The sequence below is a fragment of the Coregonus lavaretus genome (genome assembly GCF_964263955.1).
Source record: "Coregonus lavaretus genome assembly, chromosome: 9".
NCBI lineage: Eukaryota > Metazoa > Chordata > Actinopteri > Salmoniformes > Salmonidae > Coregonus > Coregonus lavaretus.
In genome coordinates this window covers 47,868,342-47,891,114 of record NC_139996.1, presented here as the reverse complement: position 1 = coordinate 47,891,114, position 22,773 = coordinate 47,868,342, and the positions used below count along the sequence as shown (strand labels likewise).

Here is a 22,773-nt window from a genome sequence, read left to right as displayed (position 1 = left end):
GTATTTAGCGCCATCCATCATTCCTTCAATTCTGACCAGTTTCCCAGTCCCTGCTGATGAAAAACATCCCCACAGCATAATGCTGCCACCACCATGCTTCTCTGTGGGGATGGTGTTCTCGGGGTGATGAGAGGTGTTGGGTTTGCGCCAGACATAGCGTTTTACTTGATGGCCAAAAAGCTCAATTTTAGTCTAATCTGACTAGAATACCTTCTTCCATATGTTTGGGGAGTCTCCCACATGGCTTTTGGCGAACACCAAACGTGTTTGCTTATTTTTTTCTTTAAGCAATTGCATTTTCCTGCCCACTCTTCCGTAAAGCCCAGCTCTGTGGAGTGTACGGCTTAAAGTGGTCCTATGGACAGATACTCCAATCTCCGCTGTGGAGCTTTGCAGCTCCTTCAGGGTTATCTTTGGTCTCTTTGTTTCCTTTCTGATTAATGCCCTCCTTGCCTGGTCCGTGAGTTTTGGTGGGCGGCCCTCTTTTGGCAGGTTTGTTGTGGTGCCATATTCTTTCCATTTTTTAATAATGGATTTAATGGTGCTCCGTGGGATGTTCAAAGTTTCTGATATTTTTTTATAACCCAACCCTGATCTGTACTTCTCCACAACTTTGTCCCTGACCTGTTTGGAGAGCTCCTTGGTCTTCATGGTGCCGCTTGCTTGGTGTTGCAGACTCTGGGGCCTTTCAGAACAGGTCTGTATATATACTGAGATCATGTGACAGATCATGTGACACTTAGATTGCACACAGGTGGACTTTATTTAACTAATTATGTGACTTCTGAAGGTAATTGGTTGCACCAGATCTTATTTAGGGGCTTCATAGCAAAGGGGGTGAAAACAGATGTACGCACCACTTTTCCGTTATTTATTTTTTAGATATTTTTGAAACAAGTTATTTTTTTCATTTCACTTCACCAATTTGGACTATTTTGTGTATGTCCATTACATGAAATCCAAATAAAAATCCATTTAAATAAAGGGGGTTGAATACTTTTGCAAGGCACTGTAGCCTAAACCTATTCTTTTTTAAAATAACTGACACTCCTTAACTATCTTACATTTTTACATTTTACATTTTAGTCATTTAGCAGACGCTCTTATCCAGAGCGACTTACAGTTAGTGAGTGCATACATTCTTTAAAAAAAATAAAAAATCATACTGGCCCCCCGTGGGAATCGAACCCACAACCCTGGCGTTGCAAACGCCATGCTCTACCAACTGAGCTACATCCCTGCCAGCCATTCCCTCCCCTTGTGTCTAGCTATTTTAAAAAACATAGCCTATATTCCCTTGTCTCTCCATTCGATAGGCTATGAATGACTTTGGGCAAAGGCTACTCTTTCATATTTTTATGCATGACTTTCTCCCGATCAAATAATGAATGTAACGGAGTTCCATCTCAAAAAGCTGTTTGAAAAACCTAAAAACTTAAGGTAGCCAGGGGACTAATAATGAGCGAGAACAATCAATATCAATAGCTTATAGAAAAATTGAATTATCAAGTTTTTAAGCTTATTAAGAAAGAAATGATCCATGCGGGCCGCTGGGAAAATCCATCCATGTGAGTTTGAAAACCAAATGGCCAATAACCTATTATCCTACCATAAAAGCTTTAAGATAAGTTAAAGTTACGAACAGTAGCGTATTTCCGCTTTGAAAAATAAAAATAATGAAAGTCTATAGCCTAAGCCTTTTCTCAATCATAGCTTTATGAGAGATATAACAAACAATATTATTTATTCACTATTATATTATGAGGCAAATAAAGCAATTATTATCCATTTCTGAAGATGGTAGACTGCTTCTATCTAGCCCATCATTTATAACCTAATTCACTACACTAAGACCGTTCCTCATCAGACTGTCACTGCCTCATCATGTGCGCGCTACACACACACACACACAAAGCTGTTGTTCCATGCTGAAGATCCTTCACCAGAAAATAATATTAGAAAAGATGTGCCTGCACTAAGCCTCTGCCCAGGCTTTCAACAACAATGTCATGATTCGTCTAGTTGTAGTATTTGATTTCGAGCTATAGCCCAATGGTTGTTTTAGCTTTTATAGTTCCTAATTTTACCAAAAAGTCACTGATCATTACTGTCTGGACAGCGTTTCCACGGACCACTGAACATTCTCAGGCCATTCTCATGCACCTAGCCCCCCTGGGTTCACTAAGGCTGCGTCACAAATGGCACCCTATTCCCTATATAGTGCACTACTTTCGACCAGCTCTGGTCAAAGTAAGTGCACTATATAGGTAGAGCCCAACCGATATGGGATTTTAGGGAGGCAAAAGTCACCGATTACTGATATATATATATATCTGCTGATCCTTGTACTCCAAAGGATGAGCAGATACTCTAAATTATGATTTGTTAACAAAATATATAAAAACATATTTTAAGAACATTTATTCTGTGGTTTACAGGATATCCACCAAAAAGCAACTATATCCTCTATAAATACGACAGTAAAACTTGTTTAGTTTACCTTCTAAGGTACAACTTAAAGATGTGTATCTATGGCTGTGGATAAAAATACACTGGCTGTGGCAAGCTACTCACCGTCAAACCAACATGCCTACTCTCTCTCACATTGTGACCTAGGGCTGAATCATGTTCAATGAGCAGCTCGTAGAGCACCCTCTTCAGAAAACCGCAAATAAGCATACGTATTTGTTTATTCTATGTATATAATATCTGTGGAATAAAGGCCGATACAAATATTTCTGTGAAAGGCTAACATCTGCCGATAATATCAGTCAACCGATTGGTCGGACTCTATATATAGGGGAAAGTAATTTACACTGACATTAGGTGATGATGAATGGCTAGGGTGGCTGCTCTCACACACCTGTGTCCAAGCCCCCAGACAGTGGTGAGGAGGGGGGCTTCTGTCTGACCGTAGGAGGCAGGTTTAATTAATGTTGCAGACTCCAGAGGGGGAAAGTTAGACGTGTGGATCTGGACGGAATTAGACGTGGACTGCGCCTGTTTCTTTATGGAATTGTGCAGGTGGAGGGTGAATGTGACAGGGTAAGAGTGTTTGTGTGTCAAGTGTAAAATGTGTGTGCGTGCTTGTTTGTGTGTCAGGTGTGTGTGACGAGTGACAAGAGGTGTGTGTGTGTGGCTCAACGTAATATGCTCAGGGCCTTCTCTCCAGGCTCTACTGTGACCCCAGCAGAACAGTCAAGCCCATTTCAAGCCGCAGGTGGGATACACCTGATACTCACCCCCCGACCCCTTTATAACTTGAAAGGGGATTCACTACCTAACTTTCACTTTGAAGACTGGTCTTAGTGGCATAACTTCCCCATATTCCTTTAAGGCTTTTGCGTAAAGCCAAGTGAACAGGCTACTGTAGCAACAGCATGATATGAGCTCTTTTTCATTCCTTTCTCTCTCTCGCTTTCTCTCGCTCTCTCTCCTTTGCTCCATATCTCCCTCTCTTTGGCAGAGGACGGGAGAGCACACACTCACACCGCTTCTCTCTCTTAGACACACACACACCACTAAACAGAGGTAAATCATGTCCATCCCATTAACAGGTGACCCCAGATTATGATTGAATGTGGCACACAGGAAGACGATAGGGCATCCATCACACTGGGACTCATCAGTTACCATGGTGAGAGACCACAGCTTTTCACCACCATAACCCTATTCCCTTTTATAGTGCAGTACAAAAGTAGTGCACTATATAGGGAATAGGGTGCCATTTGGGATGCAGGCCAGGTGATCCCACTCATTCCCTCTCTCCCTCTATAAGGAATCACGCAATATCCTTTGCTTTACTTTCTTCTGCATTCATGAAAATAAGCACCAATATGTCTGTGCTAGATGGTTCCCAAATTCTGTTGCCTTATTTGAAGTCTTTGTCGAAGAGATGTCTTCTCTTCAAGGTAGTAAATTGCCGACAAATACATACTGAAACAGGATGATAGAATTATGGCTGTAAAGAGTATGTAGCATGTACAGTGCATTCGGAAAGTATTCAGACCCCTTCCCTTTTTCCACATTTTGTTACGTTACAGCCTTATTCTAAAAATGGATGAAAGAAAAACAATTCCTCATCAATCTACACACAATACCCCATAATGACGTAGCGAAAACAGGCTTTTAGACATTTTTGCAAATGTATTAGAAATAAAAAACAGATACCTTATTTACATAAGTATTCAGACCCTTTGCTATGAGACTCGAAATTGAGCTCAGGTGCATCCTGTTTCCATTGATCATCCTTGAGATGTTTCCACAACTTGATTGGAGTCCACCTGTGGTAAATTCAATTGATTAGACATGATTTGGAAAGGCACACACCTGTCTATATAAGGTTCCACAGTTGACAGTGCATGTCAGAGCAAAAACCAAGCCATGAGGTCGAAATAATTGTCCGTAGAGCTGCAAGGACAGGATTGTGTCGAGGCACAGATCTGGGGAAGTGTACCAAAAAATGTCTGCAGCATTGAATGTCCCGAAGAACACAGTGGCCTTCATCATTGTTAAATGGAAGAAGTTTGGAACCACCAAGACTCTTCCTAGAGCTGGCCACCCTGCCAAACTGAGCAATCAGGGGAGAAGGGCCTTGGTCAGGGAGGTGACCAAGAATCCGATGGTCACTCTGACAGAGCTCCAGAGTTCCTCTGTGGAGATGGGAGAACCTTCCAGAAGGACAACCGTCTCTGCAGCACTCCACCAATCAGGCCTTTATGGTAGAGTGGTCAGACGGAAGCCACTTCTCAGTAAAAGGCGCATGACAGCCCACTTGGAGTTTGCCAAAAGGCACCTAAAGGACTCTCAGACCATGATTCTCTGGTCTGATGAAACCAAGATTGAACTCCTTGGCCTGAATGCCAAGCGTCATGTCTGGAGGAAACCTGGCACCATCCCCACCTTCCAACAGGACAACAACCCTAAGCACACAGCCAAGACCATGCAGGAGTGGCTTCGGGACAAGTCTCTGAATGTTCTTGAGTGGCCCAACCAGAGCCCGGACTTGAACCCGATCGAACATCTCTGGAGAGACCAGAAAATAGCTGTGCAGCGATACTCCCCATCCAACCTGACAGAGCTTGAGAGGATATGCAGAGAAGAATGGGAGAAACTCCCCAAATACAGGTGTGCCAAGCTTGTAGCATCATACCCAAGAAGACTCAAGGCTGTAATCGCTGCCAAAGGTGCTTCAACAAAGTACTGAGTAAAGGGTCTACGCTACCGTTCAAAAGTTTGGAGTCACTTAGAAATGTCCTTGCTTTCGAAAGAAAAGCAGTTTTTTTGTCCATTACAATAACATCAAATTGATCAGAAATACAGTGTAGACATTGTTAATGTTTTAAATGGCTATTGTAGCTGGAAACGACTGATAAAAAATAAATAAAAGGAATATCTACATAGGCATACAGAGGCCCATTATCAGCAACCATCAGTCTTGTGTTCCAATGGCACGTTGTGTTTGCTAATCCAAGTTTATCATTTTAAAAGATTAATTGATCATTAGAAAACCCTTTTGCAATTATGTTAGCACAGCTGAAAACTGTTGTGCTGATTAAAGAAGCAATAAAACTGGCCTTCTTGAGACTAGTTGAGTATCTGGAGCATCAGCAATTGTGGGTTCGATTACAGGCTCAAAATGGCCAGAAACAAATAACTTTCTTCTGAAACTCATCAGTCTATTCTTGTTCTGAGAAATGAAGGCTATTCCATGCGAGAAATTGCCAAGAAACTGAAGATCTCGTACAACGCTGTGTACTACTCCCTTCACAGAACATCGCAAACTGGCTCTAACCAGAATAGAAAGAGGAGTGGGAGGCCCCGGTGCACAACTGAGCAAGAGGACAAATACATTAGTGTCTAATTGGAGAAACAGACGCCTCACGGGTACTCAACTGGCAGCTTTATTAAATAGTACCCGCAAAACACCAGTCTCAACGTAAACAGTGAAGAGGCGACTCCGGGATGCTGACCTTCTAGGCAGAGTTGCAAAGAAAAAGCCATATCGCAGACTGGCCAATAAAAATAAAAGATTAAGATGGGCAGTCTGGGATATGGCTTTTTATTTTTATTTGTAATACATTTGCGAAATGTTCTGTTTTTGCTTTGTCGTTATGGGGTATTGTGTGTTGATTGAGGGGGGGGAAACAATTTAATCAATTTTAGAATAAGGCTGTAACATAACAAAATGTGGAAAAAGTGAAGGGGTCTGAATACTTTCTGAATGTACTGTATATGGCCTTTCACTGACAAAAGCTGAATCTTACATTAGAGACCCTATTGTATGGTGGATATAAGTGCCAACAAATTACATTTCTGTTTGCCTCATATCACTCCATATTTCCACGAATTTACCAGGCCTTAAAATAGACTACAATAAACCACGTAGACAAGTGAATCTGTTGTGACAGCTCTTCCGCCATTTAGTGTCTACCTTCCACGCTTGGTCAGCAGCGGTTCTTATAATCGTATAATTAGCCACTTTTTTCCTTCCCACCAGCTGTAGAGCTGTAGCGCCAGCGTCCCCGAGCTTCCGACAACGCCGCTAAAGCACATGTAGCCGTCACACCCCGCCAGTTAAACGAAACCCTCTCCGCCGTAACACCCTGCTCAGGTTTTGGATAGAAATGATGGGAGTGATTTTGTGTAAGTGTGTGGGAGGTGATGTGTGTAGGGTACAGGATACGTCACGGCCTGTAGTGTACTATCTATATATATACACACACACAGCTTGCCTCATGTCACATCACTGACATGCCAGGGGAGTTGAGTGGGGCTTTGCTAGGTGATTGGTGATGTTGATGGGCTTGTTTAATGCTGCAATTAAGGTACTGGAATTGCAAGTGTTACGGTTCAGCGAGGGGGAAGGAGAGCGAACACATGATGTCGAGCGCTGACGTCAGAGGTGTCGGTCAATGATGGTCCCACCCCCCCCCCACACGCACATGTCGTATCCGGTCCATGCTGCATAAATGATACACTTCGCTCTCTTTTCTTCAATGGCTCATTACAGCACTGAGCAGTAGGTTGTAATTCAGGTCATAGGGACACACATGCATGCACACACACACCTCCACAGAGGTAAATCACGTCCACCCCATGAACAGATGGACCCAGACTATATTTGAATGTGGCACACAAGGGCATCCTATTAATGCTTTGGTGTGTATATGAAAGCATTTTTGGAACTTTAAGCGTGTGAATTGCTGACCGTCTGTCTGTCTGTGTTTGTATGTACTGTATGACTTGTGGCTGGTGCGGGTGATAGGGCTGACCCCATTTGGTCGACCAAGATTTCTTTACTCAAGCAGTCACAATTTTTGTAAAGTTTTTTATGGTGCACAAGACAGCTGTCTGATTTGTGCCTGTCTCAGTGGACTAATCCATTGTGGAGGCCACAGGGATGGCACAGTCCATCACTCTAAGACATGAGACTGAAATTGTATATGGTTATATTATGTCAAAATAATGGTGCAACACTAATAAGTCTAATATTACTTTAAATCAAATCAAATTGTTTTGGTCACATACACATATTTAGCAGATGTTATTGCGGGTGTAGCGAAATGCATGTGTTCCTAGCTCCAACAGTGCAGTAGTATCTAACAATTCACAACAATACACACAAAAGTAAAAGAATGGAATTAAGAAATATATAATATTAGGATGAGCAATGTCGGAGTGGCATTGACTAAAATACAGTAGAATACAGTATATACATATGAAATGAGTAAAGCAGTATGTAAACATTATTCAAGTGACTAGTGATTCCATGTCTATGTACATAGGGCAGCAGCCTTTAAGGTGCAGGGTTGAGTAACCGGGTGGTAGCCAGCTAGTGATGGCTATTTAACAGTCTGATGGCCTTGAGATAGAAGCTGTTTTTCAGTCTCTCGGTCACAGCTTTGATGCACCTGCACTGACCTCGCCTTCTGGATGATAGCGGGGTGAACAGGCCGTGGTTCGGGTGGTTGATGTCCTTGATTATCTTTTTGGCCTTCCTGTGACATCGGGTGCTGTAGGTCTCCCACATTGGATACGGTCGCTGCCCACCGGTCCTGAAACATAATCAGTGCACCGTAGAATTGGCACCTTTCCCTATGTTGCTATGTGAATAATAGCAAAGTTAACCAGCATATTGAGATTGAGAACAATGCGGCGGAGGCAGCAGCAGTAGAGACGAAGAAACAGCCTTTGCCCTAGCCTAATTGTCTAAGAAAATTGAGGAGAGAGGAAATTAGGTCTATAATCAATAGCCGAACTGTTAAATGTGCCTGGCTTTATAAATCATCAATGTATCTACAGAAATAAGACAGATCCTGCTTCTGTTGCCTGTTTGAGTGTTTGTTTAATCACCAAGTCTCATGCAACGGCAAAATGTCGGATAAAGCAATTTCACAGATTCAGCAGTTTTTCATCTTTGCTTTGCTGTAATAAAGGCTTTACAAAAAAAAATCTTTACCATTGATTTATTTTGAACAAACTGGTGTTAATGATAATTTATTTAGTGTTGTTTACAATGTTCCTAACAGGCAGAAAAATTATATTGTAATCTAACAGTGACTATTTGTCACACATAATATGCACCAACCCTCCCTCCTATACCCTCCTTTTTAAAAATCTCCTTATTGTTATCATTATAATAATACGTAATGTTATCATTAGTATGCCTTGTACAGTCGTGGTCAAAAGTTTTGAGAATTACACAAGTATTGGTCTTCACAAAGTTTGCTGCTTCAGTGTTTAGATATTTTTGTCAGATGTTACTATGGTATACTGAAGTAAAATTACAAGCATTCCATAAGTGTCAAAGGCTTTTATTGAGAATTACATTAAGTTTTATGCAAAGAGTCAATATTTGCAGTGTTGACCCTTCTTTTTCAAGACCTCTGCAATCCGCCCTGGCATGCTGTCAGTTAACTTCTGGGCCACATCCTGACTGATGGCAGCCCATTCTTGCATAATCAATGCTTGGAGTTTGTCAGAATTTGTGGGGTTTTGTTTGTCCACCCGCCTCTTGAGGATTGACCACAAGTTCTCAATGGAATTAAGGTCTGGGGAGTTTACTGGCCATGGACCAAAAATGTCGATGTTTTGTTCCCTGAGCCACTTAGTTATCACTTTTGCCTTATGACAAGGTGCTCCATCATGCTGGAAAAGGCATTGTTTGTCACCAAACTGTTCTTGGATGGTTGGGAGAAGTTGCTCTCGGAGGATGTGTTGGTACCATTCTTTATTCATGGCTGTGTTCTTAGGCAAAATTGTGAGTGAGCCCACTCCCTTGGCTGAGAAGCAACTCCACACATGAATGGTCTCAGGATGCTTTACTGTTGGCATGACACAGAACTGATGGTAGCGCTCACCTTGTCTTCTCCAGACAAGGTGTTTTCCGGATGCCCCAAACAATCGGAAAGGGGATTCATCAGAGAAAATGACTTTAGCCCAGTCCTCAGCAGTCCAATCCCTGTACCTTTTACAGAATATCAGTCTGTCCCTGATGTTTTTCCTGGAGAGAAGTGGCTTCTTAAAAAATTATAATATTGTAATCTAACAGCAACTGTTTGGCACAAATAATACTCACGCAACGCTTGCTCCTACACCCTCCTTTTTCTTTATCTCTAGTAGTTTCCACAACTAAGTCAAATGCCTTCCACAGATCTGGCTTCCCCTTTCTGTCCTGAGCAACCAGTTAACATTCGCCTGTTTCGAGTTTCTTTTTCACGTCCTTCGCATCCATTTTGCTGTCAACATTACTGTGTTCAGAGTTTGTTTATAACCAATTTATTCATGTGATTATGATAGGCTATAGGTCAGACCCTATTGGTCACATGCATGTGATGCTTACATGTTTCACGTAAAGAGAGCAAGGGTTGAGGGAATAGGGAATGTTTTTCCTGAACAAAATAGGGATTTTGGTAACAGAACTTTTCATTCAAAGTAAGTAAGAAACTAAATGGCTGAAATTATGTTGCAGCTTCAGCACGGACAGCGCAAGGAACACTTGCTGTGGTGCCTTTTCGCAGCTGTAGGGAGGAGAGCGAGACAACATGCACCAGTCGCACAGGCACTTGCTGTCATTTGTTTTAACACTGTGACCATCGGACTCTTTCTTGAGTCATTTTTGTGTCTTAATTATTTAAACAAACGGTATGCTTAAAGCATCAGACAAGCCCAGTGCCTATGTAGTTGAACACATAGGGTGTGTTTGTCTGTATATGGAAAAATACGTTTCAGTTTAAACATTTCCACCAATCGATTGGTCGAAAGAATAGGACAACTCTCGGTCGACCAAGATTTTTTTTTGGTCGGGGACAGCCCTAGCGTGTGCGAGCTTGTGTGTATGATGTGTGTGCATACGTGTCTGCGTGTTTCCTTGAATGCGTCTGTATGTGTGGCGTTTGCGTGTGCGGCACATGCGTGCATGGTTGATTCATGGCCCTTACCCAGCAGCTACAGTGGGGGAAAAAAGTATTTAGTCAGCCACCAATTGTGCAAGTTCTCCCACTTAAAAAGATGAGAGAGGCCTGTCATTTTCATCATAGGTACACGTCAACTATGACAGACAAATTGAGAAAAAAGAATCCCGAAAATCACATTGTAGGACTTTTTATGAATTTATTTGCAAATTATGGTGGAAAATAAGTATTTGGTCACCTACAAACAAGCAAGATTTCTGGCTCTCACAGACCTGTAACTTCTTCTTTAAGAGGCTCCTCTGTCCTCCACTCGTTACCTGTATTAATGGCACCTGTTTGAACTTGTTATCAGTATAAAAGACACCTGTCCACAACCTCAAACAGTCACACTCCAAACTCCACTATGGCCAAGACCATAGAGCTGTCAAAGGACACCAGAAACAAAATTGTAGACCTGCACCAGGCTGGGAAGACTGAATCTGCAATATGTACGCAGCTTGGTTTGAAGAAATCAACTGTGGGAGCAATTATTAGGAAATGGAAGACATACAAGACCACTGATAATCTCCCTCGATTTGGGGCTCCACGCAAGATCTCACCCCGTGGGGTCAAAATGATCACAAGAACGGTGAGCAAAAATCCCAGAACCACACGGGGGGACCTAGTGAATGACCTGCAGAGAGCTGGGACCAAAGTAACAAAGCCTACCATCAGTAACACACTACGCCGCCAGGGACTCAAATCCTGCAGTGCCAGACGTGTCCCCCTGCTTAAGCCAGTACATGTCCAGGCCCGTCTGAAGTTTGCTAGAGTGCATTTGGATGATCCAGAAGAGGATTGGGAGAATGTCATATGGTCAGATGAAACCAAAATATAACTTTTTGGCAAAAACCCAACTCGTCGTGTTTGGAGGACAAAGAATGCTGAGTTGCATCCAAAGAACACCATACCTACTGTGAAGCATGGGGGTGGAAACATCATGCTTTGGGGCAGTTTTTCAGCAAAGGGACCAGGACGACTGATCCGTGTAAAGGAAAGAATGAATCGGGCCATGTATCGTGAGATTTTGAGTGAAAACCTCCTTCCGTCAGCAAGGGCATTGAAGATGAAACGTGGCTGGGTCTTTCAGCATGACAATGATCCCAAACACACCGCTCGGGCAACGAAGGACTAGCTTCGTAAGAAGCATTTCAAGGTCCTGGAGTGGCCTAGCCAGTCTCCAGATCTCAACCCCATAGAAAATCTTTGGAGGGAGTTGAAAGTCCGTGTTGCCCAGCGACAGCCCCAAAACATCACTGCTCTAGAGGAGATCTGCATGGAGGAATGGGCCAAAATACCAGCAACAGTGTGTGAAAACCTTGTGAAGACTTACAGAAAACGTTTGACCTGTGTCATTGCCAACAAAGGGTATATAACAAAGTATTGAGAAACTTTTGTTATTGACCAAATACTTATTTTCCACCATAATTTGCAAATAAATCATTAAAAATCCTACAATGTCATTTTCTGGATTTTCTTTTCTCATTTTGTCTGTCATAGTTGACGTGTACCTATGATGAAAATTACAGGCCTCTCGCATCTTTTTAAGTGGGAGAACTTGCACAATTGGTGGCTGACTAAATATTTTTTTCCCCCACTGTATGTCTCACCAATGGCCGACGAATCGATCCTCAACCACGGAGAGGATCACACAGACACACGCATAACCCGGAGGGCATCAGTCAGCCACCACAAACTGTCCTGTTGACGGCTACCTCTATAACCTCATCAGCTGTAACTATGCTCATGATCACTACCGCTGTAGACCATTGCAGCAGCTAATGAGCTCTAACGGCCATGTCAGACCTAGTTGAACTCTCGCCTCCTGGTTAGTCTGAAGAGCGATTGTCTCACCCACCCCACCACCCCCTCAAGACAGAATGGTTCCTCCCGAGGTGTATTGCTATAATACTCATGGGAGTAATTTTTTTCTTCACTTGTTATTTGTGTGGGTGAGCGTTTGGCTTATGGTAAACCATTGTCACAATTGATTCTGGGCTTGCTTAAAAATTCAACTTACTTTGATTGGTTTGGGTCAACCAATCAGAACATACTGCAAAATGTGTAATATGAAACTTTAAAAAACAAACTTTAAAAAACAAACAGCATTGGGGATTTTCTTATTGTGTATCATGCTACATATTCCAACTCACCTACAAGAGACCGTCATGTACTGTCATGGCCGTGTGTGTTTTAAATTAAATCAATCAATCTGTGTCCCCTTTCAAGTATGATTGAAATTGAGGATGGATCAGTAGAAACTAAATTGTAAGGGCTGGTGAGGTCAAAGTTGAAATAACTAACCAGTATGCTGGGTGTGTGTCCTATAGGGCTCCAGGTCCAGTGGGAGGGTGCACAGTTTTGGGAAGCGAGAGCAGTCCATCAAGAGGAACCCCAATTTCCCCGTGGTGGTGAGAGGATGGCTCTACAAACAGGTAAGCAACGCACACACACACACACACACACACACACACACACACACACACACACACACACACACACACACATACACATACACATACACACACACACACATACACACACACACACACACACACACACACACACACACACACACACACACATACACACACACACACACACACACACACACACACACACACACACACACACACACACACACACACACACACACACACACACACACACACACACACACACACACACACACACACATGTATGCATACCTACACGCTCGAAGGCACACACACCTAAAATGACTAATGAAACTTGAAAGGTACACACACACACACACACACGTATGCATACCTACAAGCTCGAAGGCACATACGACTAATGAAACTTGAAACGCGCGCGCACACACACTGTCTATCAGGGTTTCCCAACCCTCTCTTCTGGGACAACCAGACGTTTCACCTGATTCAATTAGTCTACCTATCATCAACCCCTTGACTAATTGAGTCCGGTGTGCCAGTTTACGGCTAAAACAAAAAGGTGAAACGTCTGGTGGTCCCCGAGGAGAGGGTTGGGAAGTACTGGCATAGGCTGCCATTGCAACAGAGGTCATGGACACATCATATGGACGTGCATTGGGTTGCTTTTCAAAAACAGGATGGAGCTCATTGGTTGATAAGGTGTCTGTAGGACAACACTGATTGGCTGATAGTGGGACAAGCAAGCCAATGAAGATGATAGACATGGGTGTGCAGGCTGTCAGTTGATTGGTAGACAGGAACTGGTAACAAATCTCATTGGTTGACACAGAAAGGGGTGCAAAATCTACAGGATACTGTTGATTGGTTAGTAGAGACACACAGAGACTCACAGGATAGAGCTCATTGGTTGATAGGTGTCTGTAGGACAACATGATTGGATAAACTGGTAGCTGGTGTATGGATCGTATCGTACACGTTTTTTTTGTACACAGTTCTCACTCTGTGTGTGTGCGTCCCAAATGGCACGCTATTCCCTATATAGTGCACTGCTTTTTACCAGAGCTGGTCACAAGTAGTGCACCAAATAGGAAATAGTCTGCGTCATTTGGGATACAGCCAGTGTCTTAATGAGCTCCAGGGTTGACCTTTGAACCCTGTTTATGTCTGCCAGGTAGATGGATGTGACTTTGCCCTCGCTGGAACTCGGAAAAGCCAGCACTGTCCCATTATAAAACTCTAAGAGAAGAGAAGCACAATGCAATTCACTTTAACTGATAGACACGCATTATCGGTGGAAACACACACACACACACAGAAAGACACACACAGAAAGACACACACGCATGCATGCTCTCTCTCTCTCTCGCTCTCTCTCTCTCTCTCTCTCTCTCTCTCTCTCTCCTCTCTCTATCACTCACTCACTCACTCACTCATTCCCTCACTCACTCACTCACTCACTCACTCACTCACTGACTGTCAGGCACTCACGCACCACACACACACTCACTTCTGAGGGAACGCTATTTAAACACCAAACCATTTTCCTCCAAAACAAACTCCCTATCATGACAATGGGGAAATGAACACAATGCTCTTCCTACCAGGGAAAAGATTCAAACAGGCAGCACTTAATTACTGTGTGTGTGTGTGTGTGTGATGATCTGTTTGAAGTGTGTTTTCCCTTCTCTCTGCTTCCATCATTCCCCTGGCTGCGAGTGTTTGAAAAGCGATGGCAAGCATAGCGGGCCAATAAAGGAGTGTAGGCCTGAATTCTCTCTCGCTTTCTTTTTCAGGACCGCTCTGGAATGAGGCTTTGGAAGAGGAAGTGGTTTGTGTTGGCTGACTACTGCCTGTTCTACTACAAAGGTGAGAAGCTTTTGGTGCGGGCGTGTGTGTGTGTGCATGCTCTAGGGGAGATTTGACGTGGTATTTTAGTGCTGTAAGAATAGACTTGATGACTTTATAGGCCTATTTCGGTGGCACTGACCTGGCACCTAGATGTGAGCATAGAACATCTTTTAGTATTTTGTTCATTTGTCCACTGTTAATACTTTCCTCCAAACATGTGCATGTCAGCAATAATGTTTTCAAGACAGACTACTTTCAATACAGAGCAAAACTGTGATGATGATAATGTGTTTTGCAGATCAAATCAGATCAAAATATCCTATTAAAGTTAGATTGGCTGAGATAGAAAAGAGGCAAAATTGGAGCATAAAGGAAGCTATTTATAGTCAAAGTTTCATAAAGGGCCTTTCTCAAGACTAGACGGCAATCTTGGATCTTGGCTGAGCCTCGTGAATGAAAGTATTTGCCGAACGAGCCTGGAAATAAGCCATACGGATACTCATTACGCTTTTTACTTGGTTTATTCTCACCATGTTTATTCTAACCACATCTTGGCAACGCCAACGAGTGCTCATCATTCCAGACCCCTGGTAGTCAATGGGTGAGTCCCAAATGGCACTCTATGCCCTGTTTAGTACTATACTTCTGGTCAAAAGTAGTGAACTATACAGGAAAAGTAGTGCACTACTCAGAGAATAGGGTGGCATTTGGGACACAGACTGTCCTAATCCATAGCCACTGTCCCACGTGAACCGTTCTCAATGTTGCCCTAACGTTAGGAGAGGGTTAAAAGAGCGTTACGTAAGAGATTGGAACCAGAATGTCTCCAGTTGATGAGGGAGCCAGAGGTTTAATCAGTGGTTAATCTGATGTGTAACCCGAGGTCTCTCTCACCGTGTCACTTTCTTGCTGTCTAACCCCCTCTCTCTCACGTACTCTCGTTCACTTTTACTCCTTCCCCCGCTCTCTCACCCTCTTCCTCCATCTCTCTCTCTCTCCCCTCTCTTCATCTTACTCCCATTTTACTCCATCTCGTCTCTTTCGGCCGCAATCAACTCTTTCCCTGTTTCTCTCTCTATTCATCTGTTCATTTCTCTGCATAAGAAGTGTGTGTGTGTGGGCAGATAAAACTACTGGGCGGGGTCCCAGATGGAGAATGTCTCCTTCAAAGCTCCTTGAATTTATTTTTAACCAATTACTCTTTAATCCAGACACCCCCCCCCCCCCCCCCCCCACCTTCACTTATCAACCAAACACTCCACTCCACTACACACACCACCACATGTTGTCGCACACACACACATTCTAGCACTCTGTCACAATGTGCAGCGGTGGAAACACTCCCCCCATGAGAGTTGTCCCTTGTATTTATAGCGGGGTGAGCTAAGTAAGATATGACCAGGCTCTAGAGTCAGATGGGGAACATAGTGGCATGACATTGATGCCAAACCAGGCAGAGGACAGCCGTGGTATGAATCGGCCATGCCAACTGGATGGGCAGAGAGCGATTTAGTGGAGTGGCAGTGTAGTGCCAGTTTGGGTAAGGGGGGTTTGGCAGAGTGCTTTGAAAGGGGCAGCGGTTATTGACTGGTTTGGCAGAGTACTGCCACATGGGTGTTGGGGGAGTGGGGGTATACTACAGTGGTGGAGGAGGGAAATGTTATTAGTGGGTCATAAGTGACATCTCTCTCTCTCCCAAAATGGGAAAATATTATTGACATTACATTGCTCTTTTCACTGGCTGTCCCTCAGGTTGTGGCAGGAGGCACATTTTGCCTTTTCACCCAATAAATATTAGATTTTTTCTTCATCTTTTATAGTTTCAAATTCTTTCTACTGAATGATCATTTTTGGAAAGAAAGATTCTCTTAGGTCTGAGTATTTGTCACAGTGTAATAGGAAATGCAGCTCTGTCTCTACCTCTCCCCTGGAGCAGAGTGAGCACAGCCTGTCCTCGCTGGGCAGCCAGGTTTGCCTGTGACGACCGGTCTCTATAGCCAGACTGTTCTCACTGAGTCTGTACGTAGTCAGTGTTTTTCTCAGTTCTTCTGTCAGATAGTCTGCCACCATGTACTGTCTGTTTAGAACCAAATAGCATTGAAGCTTACTTTGATTTTTTTGTGGCGTCTTTCCAACAGGTGATATATTTTTGCTTTGTGATGATTTGGTTGGGCCAGATTATCTGAGTGTTGTCCTGAGGCTCTATGGGGGTTAGTGAACTGAGCCTCAGGACCAGCTGACAGAGGGGACTCTTCTCTTGTTTCATCTCTTGACATTATAGGGCTGTGTGATGAAATGTTTTGGGGTCACTTGTTTTTAGATGGTTGTAAAATTTGATGGCTGTTTTTTCTATTCTAATAAGGAGGGGTTATTGGCCCAATTCTGCTCTACATGCGTTATTTGCTCTTTTTCTTTGCACATGCAATACAGTCTTACAAAACTGCATGCAGTATTTCGATTGGATTTGTCCCATTTGGTAAATTCATTATTAGAGAGTGGACCCCATACTTCGCTGCCATATAGAGCACTGATTGGAACATTTTTAGCCAGATTGTAATTGTAATTTCGATTTTAATGTTCCTTTTAATTGCATAGAATGCTCTTCTTGCTTTGTCTCTCAGCTTGTTCACGGCCATGTGAAAGATACCTGTGTTGCTAATATTTAGTCCTAGATACATGTTGTTTTTGGTGTGTTCTAATAGAACTGTGTCCAAATACAATTTGTATTTGTGATCCTGATTTCCGGACCTCTTTTGAAATATCATTATATTCTGGGTTTTTAGGTTAACTGTCGGAGCCCAGGTCTGACAGAACCTGTGCAGATGATCTAGATGCTACTTAACCCCTCCTTAGTGGCAGACAGCAGCACCAGGTCATCTGTGTACAGCAGACACTTGATTTCAGTGTTTTGTAGGGTGACACCATGTGCTGCAGATTCTTATGTTTTATCCAATTCATTAATGTAGATGTTAAATATTGTTGGACTTATTGAGCAGCCCTGTTTCACTCCACGTCTCTGAGAGAAGAAGTCTGTTTGCTTGTTGCCAATTTTAACCACACATTTATTTTTAGTATATTTACATTTACATTTTAGTCATTTAGCAGACGCTCTTATCCAGAGCGACTTACAGTTAGTGAATACATATATAAAAAAAATTATACTGGCCCCCCGTGGGAATCGAACACATTGATTTAATAACATCCTATGTTTTCCCTCCAATACCACATTCTATTAGTTTATAAAAAAAGACCTTTGTGCCAAATTGAATCATGCTTTCTTGAAGTCTACAAAACATGAGTAGATTTTGCCTTTGTTTTGGTCTACTTGTTTGTTAATTAGAGTGTGGCGGGTTTAAATGTGGTCTGTCGTGCGGTACTTTGTTAAAAATCCAATCTTGCTTCTGCTCAGGACATTGTGTTCATCAAGGAAATGAAGTAGTCTGCTATTTATGATACTGCAGAGAATTTTCCCCAAATTGCTGTTAATGCAAATTCCTCTAATTATTTGGGTCAAATTTGTCTAAATCTTTATAGATTGGTGTGATCAATCCTTGGTTCCAAATATCGGGGGAAATACCTGCAGTGAGGATAATGTTGAAGAGTTTGAAATAATGTTGAAGAGTTTGAGTATAGCCAATTTGAATTTGTGGTCTGCATATTTTAACATATCATTTTAAATACCATCAGCACCACAGGCCTTTTTGGGTTGGAGAGTGTATAGTTAATTATTGTTCTGTAATTGAGATATCCACAGGATTCTGATAGTCTTGGACTGCTGATTCAAGGATTTGTAGTTGATCTTGTATATCTTTTTGTTCTGGGCTCTTTGTTATATTGCTGTAGAGGTTTGCGAAGTGATTTCTCCACATATCACCATTTTGGATAGCCACTTCCTCATGATGAGGTTTGTACAATTTATTCCAATTCTCCCAGAAGTGGTTTGATTATATGGATTCCTCAATTACATCCAGCTGATTTCTAATGTGCTGTTCCTTTTTTGTTCTTAGGGTGTTTTTGTATTGCTTCAGTGTTTCCCCATATTGAAGGCAGATATTGCTGTTGTCTGGTTCTGTATTTTTGATTAGATATATTTCTCAATGACTTCCTTAGATTTTTGCAATCATTATCAAACCATTTTTCATTATCTATTATTTTTGGTTTGCTCTTATGTTTCCTTATATTAGCCAAGGAGGCTAATTTGTCAAATACAAAGTGTGTTCCAAATGTCCAAATGTACACCTTCATTGCTGTAGGACAGGGATCATCAACTAGATTCAGCCGCGGATCGATTTTTTTCTGGAGCGGATGGTCGGGTGGCCGGAACATAATTACAAGTAATTAGTAGACTGCAAAAAGCCCAAACAGATATAATGTTTGACTAAAACATAATCATTTCAAACCTTCCTTACATTTGTATACGATCATGTGTCTATCTATTATGCGTGGGAATACTTGGGAACAGATTACTTAAATTAAAATCACTTGGGGATGATTTCCTGGTGTTTTTATAGTCTTTTATGTCCAACAATTAATTTTTTTTTAAAACGGCCCATTGGGGAACCCTGCGGTAGGAGAATGTTAAGGTTAAAAAGTTGTCCTAGAGAGATTTTATTTTTGGGCTACTAATTGAACTCCATCTATAGGCCTGTTTAGTGGCATGTCATTTATTGGGCCGTGATGCTTCATGGTTGGGTTCCGCTCTTCTCAGATACACTGTGATTTTACTGTGGTCTCTCGCTCTCTCTCTTCCCCCTCCCCTAACAGACAGTAGGGAGGAGTCAGTCCTGGGTAGCATTCCTCTGCCCAGCTATGTCATCTCAGCCGTGGAGCCTGAGGACCACATCAGCCGCAAGTATGCCTTCAAGGTACGACTCAGTTTGCCTCTTAACACATCTTATTTGTAGTCTTTTTAATGTTTTTTTGTTTATTTTATTAATTTGACTAATTTAATATTCTATGGCTTTATGTTGGACTGATAGATAATGGACTGAATGTGATTGGTTCTCTGCTTCATATTGACTTCTATTTGACCATCCGCTGGCTTAGAGGCATTGCATCACTGTGAGGTCACAATGCTCACAGGGAGAATTCTGTCAATCAATGATTGATGATATTCTGGATAATAAGTCAATCAGATATTTAACTGCATCCATCCTCCCCTCCCATTGGCTATTGAAGAGTTTCTGTATTGGTCACTTTTTAGCTTTCTAATTTCCTTGTCTAATAAATAAATACATTATTTTTGTGTTTTTTTAAACACCCACAAAAGAAAGCTATTTTCTCAACAATGCCTCCAACCGTAGGTTTTCTCTACAGACATATTGTAGGTATAATACTACAGTGTATAATTTAGGACTCCCTATGCCATAGAGCGACCGTGCCTTCAGAAAGTATTCACACCCCTTGTTTGTTGTGTTAAAAAAGTAGGATTAAAATAAATTTTAATTTCTGTCAACAATCTACACAATATACTCTAATGTCAAAGTGGAAGAAAATTCTAACATTTGTAAAAAAAAAAAAAAAAAAAAAAAAAAAAACATGAAAAATATAACATTTATATATCTTGATTAGATAAGTATTCAACCGCCTGAGTCAATCCATGTTAGAATCACCTTTGGCAGTGATTACATCTGTGAGTCTTTCTGGGTAAGTCTCTAAGAGCTTTCCACACCTGGATTGTGCAACATTTGCCCTTTATTCATTTTAAAATTCTTCAAGCTCTGTCAAATTGGTTATTGATCATTTTCAAGTAGATTTTAGTCAAAATTGTAACTCGGCCACTCAGGAACATTCATGTCTTCTTAGTAAACAAATCCGGTGTAGATTTTGCCTTGTATTTTAGGTTATTGTCCTGCTGAAAGGTGAATTCATCTCTCAGTGTCTGGTGGAAAGCAGACTGAACCAGGTTTTCCTCTCAGATTTTGCCTGTGCTTAGCTCCATTCCACTTCTTTTTTATCCTGAAAAACTCCCCAGTCCTTAACGATTACATGCATACCCATAACATGATGCAGCCTCCACTATGCTTGAAAATATGGAGAGTGGTACTCAGTAATGTGTTGTATTGGATTTGGCCCAAACACTTTGTATTCAGGACAAAAAGTGAATTACTTTGCCACATTATTTGCAGTATTACTTTAGTGCCTTGTTGCAAACATGATGCATGTTTTGGAATATTTGTATTCTGTACAGGCTTCCTTCTTTTCACTCTGTCAGTTAGGGTTAGTATTGTGGAGTAACTACAAAGTTTATCCATCCTCAGTTTTCTCCTATCACAGCCATTAAACTCTGTAACTGTTTAAAAGTCACCATTTGTCTCATGGTGAAATCCCTAAGCGGTTTCCTTCCCCTCCAGCAACTGAGTTAGGAAGGATGCCTGTAGTGACTGGGTTTATTGATACACCATCCAAAGTGTAATGAATAAATTCACCACGCTCAAAGGGATATTCAATGTCTGCTTTTTTTTATTTTTACCCATCTACCAATAGGTGCCCTTCTTTGCGAGGCATTAGAAAACCTCCCTGGTCTTTGTGGTTGAATCTGTGTTTGAAATTCACTGCTCAACTGAGGGACCTTTACAGAATTGTATGTGTGGGGTACAGAGATGAGGCAGTCATTAAAAAATCATGTTACACACTATTATTGCACACTATTATGTGACTTATTTAGGCTTGCCACAACAAAGGGGTTGAATACTTATTGACTCAAGACAGTTCAGCTTTTCATTTTGTATTCATTTGTAAACATTTCTAAAAACATAATTCCACTTTGACATTATGGGGTATTGTGTGTGTAGGCCAGTGACAACACAGCTCTAATCAATTTAATCCATTTTAAATTCAGGCTGTAACATAACAAAATGTGGAAGAAAAAAAAAGTAAAGGGATGTGAATTATTTCTGAAGGCACTGTATACCTGTGACAGACTGTGGTGCTAGCTGTATATCTGTGGTTGGTTCTAGATTAACCACATCTTTCTCTAATATCCTCTGCTAGTGGTTTCATTCCCACAGGAAGCCAGTGTGGTTCTGTGATGTTTCCTTTCCGCACTACATACAGCCTTGCCTCTGTTGTCATGCAGAGCCATTAGGGGTTTAGGTTTCAGTCTATTGACTGTATGACAGACGGTAGGCCTGGCTGGTCGTATAATATAGGCCAGTCACTGACTGATACAACCAGTCGGTCTCCTAGTATCTCTTGTCAGGGTTTTTTCTAGATCAAAAAGGGGCTTAGGTGGGGGGCGTGGCAGGGGTCGGCCCGTCGCCACGGCTGAATTTGATTGAACATTTTAGTAGCCCCCATCTTGCCTGAGTGGAGAATTTCCTGCAATTCTACACATTTCTACATGGAGCTGAGAGAAAATGTAGCAGTTTTTTAAAGCACATTTCCTGCGATTCTATGCATTTTGTTATTTCGCTCAAACATAATAACAAAATCAATTCTCCCTGACTGTCTAGCTTTTATTTTGGTGATTGTTAGTTCTCAAAGATTATATTATAAGAAAATATATAGGGCATTTTTTTCAAACATACTTTACATCTGGTTTTAGTCGTTTCAGTTTACACTGAAAGCGTTTTTGTTTTTACACTGTTTGGATTTAGGTGGCCAGAAAAAACGCTTAGGCGGCCCGCCCAAGGATTTCAATGGCAGAAAAATCCCTGTAATGCCTCCAATCTCTGCCCCTGGCTGACGACATGGATTCAATGTTATTTCACTGTTGATTCAATGTTTCCTTCCTAACCAGACCACCCTGGCCCTAAGGCAGTGTTTCTCAACTCTAGTTCTATGGTTGCATATGGTTTCTAGCCCAATACAAGAACACCTGATTCTACTCTATTCTATTCCTAATCACTGAATCCCTTCATTAGTTGAACAAGGTGTGCTTGTGTTGGGCTGAAACGAAACTGTGCAGTCTTGGTGTTACCCGCAAGGGTTGCAAAATTCTGGTAACTTTCCCAAAATTCCCAGGTTTTCCAGAAGTCCCGGTTGGCCCAGAAACGGTAGGGAATAAGAAGGAAATCAGGAATCCTTTGGGAAAGTTACCAGAATTTTGCAAC

General features: G+C 41.9%; 1 protein-coding gene across 2 annotated transcripts in view; it reads left to right on the top strand.

Moving 5' to 3' along the window:
* LOC311135278 (pleckstrin homology domain-containing family A member 7-like) overlaps positions 1-22,773 on the top strand; it is a gene marked incomplete at its 5' end in the record, with an annotated part of 186,933 nt that overhangs the window by 118,487 nt on the left and 45,673 nt on the right. For both annotated transcript variants that reach the window (XM_084169234.1, XM_084169235.1), the window contains 3 exons: positions 12,785-12,889; positions 14,665-14,737; positions 19,484-19,584. In XM_084169234.1, the coding sequence (XP_084025360.1) occupies positions 12,785-12,889; positions 14,665-14,737; positions 19,484-19,584 (279 nt within the window). The remainder of the gene's footprint in view (positions 1-12,784; positions 12,890-14,664; positions 14,738-19,483; positions 19,585-22,773) is intronic.